The 9,072-nt window shown below is 44.5% G+C and overlaps 1 protein-coding gene across 1 annotated transcript; it reads right to left on the bottom strand.

The window, feature by feature from the left end:
- Positions 1-2,791: 2,791 nt before the first annotated feature.
- Positions 2,792-8,334, bottom strand: TAF1L (TATA-box binding protein associated factor 1 like). The gene has a single exon (XM_023194130.1). It carries the CDS (start codon positions 8,243-8,245, stop codon positions 2,882-2,884), a length of 5,364 nt encoding a protein of 1,787 aa, XP_023049898.1. The 5' UTR covers positions 8,246-8,334; the 3' UTR covers positions 2,792-2,881.
- Positions 8,335-9,072: the final 738 nt, after the last annotated feature.

Below are 9,072 nucleotides of genomic sequence, written 5' to 3' on the forward strand. Positions count from 1 at the left end.
GTCTTACTCTTACTCTCTCTCTCTTTCCCCTCATCTCAAGATCCTTAACTCAGTCACATCTGTAAAGTCCTTTTGACCATATAAAGCAACATAGTTACAACTTCTGCATATTAGGAACTGATGATTTTGAGGACCATTATTTAGTCTACCACAGTAATTGTTGAGTGAATTAATGAGTAGAGGGAGAGAGCCAGGAATGTTTCACAGGGGGAGAAATGTTTAAACTGTAATATGACAGATTAATAGGTATTTACCAGGCAGACAAACAAAGGTTGCATTCATTCTAGGAATAGGGAAGTACATGGACAAAGGGCTAGAAGTAAGAGAAAGCAGGTTTTGTTTGGAGAAGGAAGCAATACTGTCTTCTTGTACTGAGAGTTTGAGAAAGGATTTGAAAAGAGCAGAGAAGTCAAGGCTGAGTTCTACATCACTGGAGATGTAGAAGACTGTGTAAAGACTGTGGTCATTACCTTTAGGTGAGTCAATGCTGAGTCATCTGCATGCTTATTACAATTCATTCATTCAAGATTTAACAAGCAATCATTGAGCAGGTTTTTTATGCCAAGAGATGGTTAGGTATGACCTAAAACAGATACCATTAAACCTAAACAGACCAAAATGGCAGCATAAGAGAGAAGGGATAAAATATTGACTGGTGTTAGAACATTAGTTTGGGGGTGTCTTATGTACCTGCAAGGGTAACATGTGAAAGATCTTATAGAAGCTCTGTGTCTTTGTGGCATTCTTCTATGTTTTAAGGTGTTTTAAAATAAAAGTAATGTAAAAAATTAGAAAATGTAAGCATGCAAAACAAAGAAAATAAAGATACATTTCTACTATTCAGAGATAAACACAATGAATATTTTGGTATATATACTTCTGGAACTTATTTAATATTATGCACATATGAAATTTATTACAAAGTATTTATTATAAGATATTGAGATATGCTAAAAGAAACAGAGAAAAATATAATGAAAATCCAGGTACCCACTACCCAGCTTAAGAAATAAAACATTATCAATACAGTGAAGATTCCCTGTTTACATACATTTCTGAATTTCCATCTCTCTCTTTTTTTCTGGAATAAAAAAATGTATTACAAAAATAATACATACTTGTAAAAAAATTCAAACAATACAGAAATAAAAGCACAATATCCCACTCAGTAGACATAACAAACACAGAAGCTCCCTCCTCTCCAATCCCATTCCTGGGGGGTTATCATTGTGAACAGTTAGCGTATATCCTTTCAGACTTTTACCTTTGCATACACAAGTATATATAAAAACACATATAAATAAACACATACGGTTCTGTGTCTTACAAAAATGGAATCACATATATCTGTTATATATGATTCTTCAATTTCTTTCTTCATTCACACATTACACAGATTTCTAAAACACAAACCTGATTACATCACTCCTCTAACAGCTTATTTCCCATAATATAAAAATCATACACATTAACATCAAACACAAAGCTTGTGATGATGTACTTCCTGCCCATCTTTCAGTCTCATCTCTAGCCATTCCAGCATTAAAGGACTGGACTATAAACCATCCTAAATCCTTCCTGGAACACGGCAGTTACAAACAAACAAACAAACTAGAAACACATTCTGCCATTTCTAGACTGTGGCTTTTCCATTCATGTTACACTTTGCCTGGACTTTTCCATCTGGCAAACTTCTACTAATTCTAAAACAATCAGCTTGCAAATTATCTCTAGGAAGACTTCCCTGACTTTTCAGACATGATTACTCCTCTATTTCCCCTATACTTTACAGCAAGCTTCTTAATTGCATTTATCTCACAGTACTATAATGATTTATTAACATGTTTTGAATTCCACTTCCCCTCCCCCAACTCGATGGTGAGCTCTTTGGGTAAAAGGGATTTGTCTTATTTACCTTTGTATACCAAGGATCTGATAGAGAGCTTATCATGAAAAGCAGATGCTCAGTAACATATCTGTTGAGGGTTTTATGATTCTAGGAACATTTACTGAGTACTTACTATGCACAGAACCATATCCTAAGCATGAAAAGAAACACAAGACACAGTCATTGCCCTAAGAAACTTACCATTTTCCTACCATTTCCCCTGAGGCGGGAGGGACAGAAAACATTTAGATGGCAACATTATAATTTCTGACATATAGGCTGTTTCAAAATTTACAGTAATTTGCCTCAAATCCATTTAGGAACTAGGCATTGCATAATTAAATAATAAAATAATGGGCAGTATATCACATAGATTTAAGTGTAGCAGAGTCCACTAGAACCCAAGTCTCTGTCCCAGCAGGAAGGCTCTTATCTGTTCCAGCCTGTACATTTAAAAAGTGAGATGATACCATGCTTGGAATTTTTTTTTTTTTTTTTTTTTTGAGATGGAATCTCACTCTTTCGCCCAGGCTGGAGTGCAGTGGCATGATCTCCACTCACTGCAACCTCTGCCTCCTGGGTTCAAGTGATTCTCCTGCCTCAGCCTCCCGAGTAGCTGGGATTACAGGCATGCACCACCACGCCTGGCTAAATTTCATATTTTTAGTAGAGATGAAGTTTTGCTATGTTGGCCAAGCTGGTCTCGAACTTCTGACCTCAGGTGATCCGCCCACCTCGGCCTCCCAGAGTGCTGAGATTACAGGTGTGAGCTACCATGCCCATCTGGAAATTTCTAATGCTGCTGAAGCTTGTGTCTTGGGTGTTCGACTTGGGATCAGGCTCCTCATAGCTCCCATAACTGATGTTGCTACCCTCCAAACCATGGGAAGCCTCCCCACTGTCTCCCTCACAGGACATCATGCTTTCTTCATTTTCCATGCCCATCCTTGTGTTCTCCTGAAGCATGCTGAAGCATGTGGGGTTGTTTGGGTTTTACTCCACCAGATCCACATCAGAGTCACTTCCACTTTCACTCAGCTGGATGGCAGAGAAAGAATTGTCTCCTTCCTCATCACTCCCAGCATATTCCTCATCATCTTCTTCTTCAGACATAAGCAAATCCTCATACAGGACACTGGCTTGAGGCTGTTGTACAGTTCCTTCCTCTTCATCTGCAAGATCACCATCTCCATCTTCACCTTCTGGGGCTGGAGGCTTAGGTTTCCCATCCTCCTCGTCATCATCGCACCCTTCAATATCTACATCAGAGTCTTCCTCGCTCAGCCTACCTCGGCCCTGGCACATCTGCTTTTCTGGAGTGGCAGTGGGAATATCCAAGACAGACATATTGCTCTCATCTTGAAATACAGAGGTATCTCGAGACATACTGAGGCATGTGTTGGTATCATACAAATCAGGAGGCAGAGGTGTATAGAGCCCTGGGGTCATTGGGTCCAGGCTTTCTAATTCTGCTTCCTCCAAAGCTGCTTCTTTAGCTGTACAAATATCCTTCTCAAGTTGAGTCAACTGCTCATCATACTCAGTCAATGTCTGGTAACAGACGTTCACAATCTCCTGGGCAGTCTTAGTATACTGACTCTCAGGTCCATTATACTTAACACTGTTGGCCAGAATAAGGTTTACATCATCTAGAAAACTCTCCCGACTCTGATACTTGTGCTTGGAGATGTTCTTATGTATGGTCTCTAAATCCACCGGATTGACAATCACTTTGTAATAATCTGGAACAAACTTCTTATTAACTGGGTGATGAAATGGCCAAGAATCTGGAACTGCCATCATTTTCTGGGTGACAATGTTGTCCAGAATGAAAGAAAACGCCACTTGGTCATCATCATCCAGCAAGGGGTTGATAGCTTTCTCTAAGCGAGCTAATTTGTCTCCTTTCTCTTTGAGTTTTTCATCACAGAGATCCAGCATGGATTGAGAGATCTGAGTCAGTGAGTGTTTTGGACCATTGTAGGTTGCACTGTTTTTCACAATTAGCTCCAGATGCTCTCTGAACTCTTCCCGAGATGGGTAGAGGCATTTACGTACATTTTCACGGAGTGTTTGTAGGTCCATTGGCCGAGTGATGATATTGTAGTAGTCCTTTACAACCTTTGCATTGACTGGAGTGTGGAAAGGGTATGTATTTGGAAGATCTCTCATGTCATTGATGATAGACTCCAAGATGGATGACAGCGTCACCATAGGGTCTGTGCGGCGTCGGTGGATGGACTTATGAGGTCTATTCAAATAGTCACAATGAACAGTGGTTTCAACTCGCCGTTTCTTCTTTGGAGGAAGCTGCTGTTTAGGAAACTTGAGAACCAGAGATTTTCTGCGAACCTCATCTGCATTCTCAATTAGCTGTTTCCCCAAGACAATTTTGGTCCCTTCAACCTTGATAAGTTCTTCATTATCATTATGAATGACTGTCTTTTCCAACTCCTCCTCCTGCTCTTCTGTCATGGCAACAGGGTTGGAAGGTGGCACATTTGTTTGATAATAGAGGGGGCAGAATTTGTTAGTCCTCATGTGTCCAATGGCACCACATGCCCCACATTTCAGTTTTAGGTCAGGACGCTCCTTCATTTTCTTGGGCTTCTTCTCAGGAGGACCCCTAAGCTTCTCCTTTTCCTGGTTCCGCTTAAGCCGCCTCAGTTGCTCTTGAATCCTCCGCCGCTCCTTTCGCATCTCTTCCCGATGTTGTTCATCAAAAAGGGCAAATTTTTGAATGAATTCCTCATCTTTTGTAGTACGTATGCGCACATAGGCATCAATGACAGCTGGTTTTCGGACTGTCTCACAGCGAACATACTCTTTCCCCTCTTCATCTCGAAATGTGCGATAAATCTTGAGACAGTGTCCAGTGGCAGAAGAGTTAAGGCTTGTCACGGAAGCTGTGTCATCATCTCTGTGATTGTTTCCTGATGCTGCTGAGCCTGCTGCCAGTAGCATTCGCTGTAGTTCCTTCCGCTCATGCTCCTCCCATTCACGTGACAGCTGAGAGCTGGTTTTCTTGTTCTGCAACATGTTCTCAATGTTCTTTGCCATTTCTTCAAAGTCACTATCTTCAGCTGAGCTGCTGTCTGTGTCACTTGATAAGACTTCAGTTGATGACAGAACCTTGTTCTGTAGGTCAAAGATGCGCTGACATTCCTCTTTGTAACGCTCTTGATGCTCAGCCACAGAAAACCTTGATCCACGGGCAAATTTACTCATGGGCCCCTCTCCAGAACGAGCCTGTTCTGTTGACATTGTGCGCACCACATCAATCACTTCCCAACGGGACAACTTTTTAATCTCTTCCTCTGGCACACCAAATTTACGTAGAAGTTGTTTGGCATTTTTCAGGGAAAGGCGACGAAGGTCTGCATCTGTTCCTGTCACTGTCTTCTTCACTGCCTGCGGCTCTTTATCATCCTTCTGATGTGTTGGTTTATTTGGAATCTTCACATAGGAGAATCCTTCACCACACCCTGTGGGATCTGCCACCCCAGTCACCTCTAGGAGACACTTGCCCTTCATGGCAGCAATGAAGGCCCTTGTAGTGTTCCAAGGAGCAGTGTGAACTTCATCATCAATCTTTATCTGGAAATCTTCCTCATTTTCTTCTTCTGGAGCAAAAAAGGATTTCTCACCATAGCCAGCATCTTTCAGTCGTTGCTCTGCAGCTACCATACTATAATAAGCACAGCACTGCTCTGGTGACACCATATCTCTGATCTCTTCTTCCGTTGGTAAACGAAAATCAGACTTAAGCACCCACCAGTTTGAATCCATCCCTGTGCGTTTGAAGTCAGCGCAGAGCTTTAGCCTCTTCCGGATGCTGCTTTCTGAATGAGAAGGAAAGGCTTTTTTTATATCTTCCATTCGTATCCTCCGTGGCCGATCTTTACTCTTCCAGAAAAGGCGGTAAATAAAAACCTGTAGAAAGTCTCGAATATGCCTATTGGCCCTTTTGGAGTTAGGCCCAGGAACTTCAAACAAGGGACACTGCTGGCCAACCACAAAAATATCCACTAATTCCCGAATATAGTAACCCTGTCTTGTCCGAATGATCAAGAAATCAGTTTCTGGCATCTTATGAAGATAAATTGGAGCACGAAAAAGGTTGTTCTCAAATGCCTGCAGTAATTGGCCAGGATGGAGAGAGCCCAGGAAAGGAGATGTATGGCAGTAAACAGTTTCCCCATATTTACAATCTGGTGCTCCAGGATCTTTTCCAGGTTTCCGTTTATAATAGTTCTTTATCTTGGTTGCCATGCCAACCTGCATCATTAAGGGTCCATTTTCCTCACTATATTCTGCAAGAATAAGATCTCCATCTTTGCCTGTGAGATCCTGAGGTGTGCGCATAAAAAACAACTCTCCACCACCTGAAGCTTGCCTCTCTTGTTCTCTCATCTTGGCCTTTTTTTTGATGTGCTTTAGCAAAGGTTGGACTGAATGAGGACCTGGCTGAGAGAGTGCACCGAATGAATACTTTCTCAGAGGTGGGCGATGGAACTGCCGGATTTTGATGGGCCCCATGTGGGTGGGAAAGAAGGGTTGCCATAATTCCACAGCAGGAATTGAATGCTGGATAATATTCCCTCCAAAGGTGCCGCGGAGACTCTGTTGCTTGGGGTAATAATACTCATCACTGGAAAGATTCCATGGATCTTTCACTTCTGGCTGAGACATGTTCTGCTGTGGTTCCTCCTTGATGACTCCTGTTTTCCCCAAGAGAATTCGACTCTTCTTCAGAGATGATTCCTTCTTACTCTCCTTGGAGGGGGAGTTAGAGGTGGCCTCTTCCTTCTCATCAGGAATTTCCAAAATGAGGTTTTCATCATTGGGATCAAGTGTCAAAACAGGAGGTTCCAACAGCCGGGGCATGGCCTGAGCATCCCAAATGATATTGTCCTCCCAGCGTCCATACACCAGATCCTCATTGTCAATGGGAAAAATAGAGTACCAAGGTTTGTCATCATCCAGAGTGGCTGCAGAACCTTGCTGAACATTGTAAGCCATCGCATTCCTAGTCATGCTAGAAGGCAGCCAGCCTGCCAGGCTTGCACGCTGAGGTTTTGTCCCTTTGTGTTTGACATCCTCCCCATCCCAGATGATATGATCCTCCCAATGCAGCTGTGTCACCATCAGGAAGTTTTCATCAGCCAGAAGATCAGTGCCATTGCTTTCCTCAAGTTTCCCAAATTCCTCTATCATTCTAGATTTTATCACAGGTTCATGCTGTGTTTTTCTCAGTTTGAAGCCATAGTCAAACCCACTGCCATCTTCAGAGACACCCAGCATATCATACCACAGTTGGGCAGGCCCATAACGCCACTCAGCCACTCTTGGTTTGGTATCTGTCACTTTATCTCCATCTCCAGTTGACTGGGAAAATTTGGACTCCACAGGAACCATCATCGTGATTTCATCATCAGAGAGACATTGCTCTGGAGGTGGTCGTGGAGCATAGTCATAGTTCCACAAAGACTTCTGGCTGACTTCTGATTCTACTGAGCATTCCACCTCCTGGATCTGCTCTTCCTGTATCAGCTCACGATGCTTCTTCCTCTTTCTCCGAGCACTCCGCCAAACAGATGGAACATTCTTCCCTGGTCCAAAAAGACGTAGGAAGCGTAACACCTTTCCAGGTCGAAATTCTGGAAAAAGTTCTGTGACACTTGGCAACAGCTTGGTGGCATCATGCTGCATAATCCCAGTCAACGGAAGGGTCAGCTTTCCATCCTCAGATTCTGCCTGTGTTGCTTCCTGAGGTCCCATCTCAGATTCTGAGTCAGAGTAACTACTGAAGTCCACTTTCTCTGAGGCCAAAAAGGAAGGGGCAATGATAGAGGGCAAGATGATGCCTTCTCCATTTTCAGACACACAGGTAATAGCATCCTGGTACTTATCCTTCTTCATTGGTCCCGGGGGTGGAGGTGGAGGAGGCATCAACTTGCAATCACTGTCTTCACAATTAGCATCATAGTCATCTTCATCATAATCTGAGTGGCGAAGGGGCTGCAAGCTCCCCATCGTCTGCTGGTATTTTCGGCTTTCATCTTCTGCCACCTCGTTGATGTCTGAATAGTCCACAGCTTCTTCTGTACTCCTAATCCACCCTTCATCATTTACCAAGGTACCGGCAGTCCCGGTCAATTCTTCATTTGCCGTAAGTTCAGTGATCAGGCTGCCCAGCCCCAAAGCCCCCAAGCCTGCTAAGTGCTTCCTACACTCATCATCCAAGACGCTCTCCCCCTCCAGCTGCCCCGCTCCATTGATGTTGCCGAAAAGGATACCCGCTAAAGAAAATGGGCCGCTTCCAGCCGAATCCTCCTCGCTGTCCGTGTCCGACATGATGGCGGCAGCAGTGACGGCAGCTACTGCCCTCAGCAGCAAATCACAGCCGGGTCCCACAGACCGGAAATAAAACAACAGTCGCCCGGAAGTGACTTACTGAGCTCCCTTACCCTACCCGCCTCTACCGGAAACGGAATAAAGGTGGGGGGAGGGGCGAAGGCGGGCGTGGGGTGGGGGACCGGAAAACTCCTTTTTTTTTTTTTGACACGGAGTCTCGCAGTGTCGCCCAGGCTGGAGTGCAGTGGCGGGATCTCGCCTCACTGCAAGCTCTGCTTTCCGGGTTCATGCCATTCTCCTGCCTCAGCCTCCTGTGTAGCAGGGACTACAGGTGCCCGCCACCACACCCAGCTAATTTTTTTTTCTTTTGCATTTTTTTTTTTTTTTTTTTGAGACGGAGTCTCGCTCTGTCGCCCAGGCTGGAGTGCAGTGGCCGGATCTCAGCTCACTGCAAGCTCCGCCTCCCGGGTTCCCGCCATTCTCCTGCCTCAGCCTCCCGAGTAGCTGGGACTACAGGCGCCCGCCACCTCGCCCGGCTACTTTTTTGTATTTTTTAGTAGAGACGGGGTGTCACCATGTTAGCCAGGATGGTCTCTGTCTCCTGACCTCGCGATCCGCCCGCCTTGGCCTCCCAAACTGCTGGGATTACAGGCGTGAGCCCCTGCACCTGGCCTGTTTGCTTGTTTCTGAGACAAAGTCTCGCTCTGTCGCCCCAGGCTCGAGTGCAGTGGCGCAGTCTAGGCTCACTGAAACCTCCCCCTCACTAGTTCAAGAGATTCTCCTGCCTTAGCCTCCCTAGTAGCTAGGATTACAGGCATGAGCCACCA

The sequence above is a fragment of the Piliocolobus tephrosceles genome, chromosome 14 (assembly GCF_002776525.5).
Source record: "Piliocolobus tephrosceles isolate RC106 chromosome 14, ASM277652v3, whole genome shotgun sequence".
Taxonomy (NCBI): domain Eukaryota; kingdom Metazoa; phylum Chordata; class Mammalia; order Primates; family Cercopithecidae; genus Piliocolobus; species Piliocolobus tephrosceles.

Excerpts from the sequence above, each read along its gene's own strand:
- TAF1L (XM_023194130.1), bottom strand. The coding sequence starts at position 8,245 with ATGTCGGACACGGACAGCGAGGAGGATTCGGCTGGAAGCGGCCCATTT.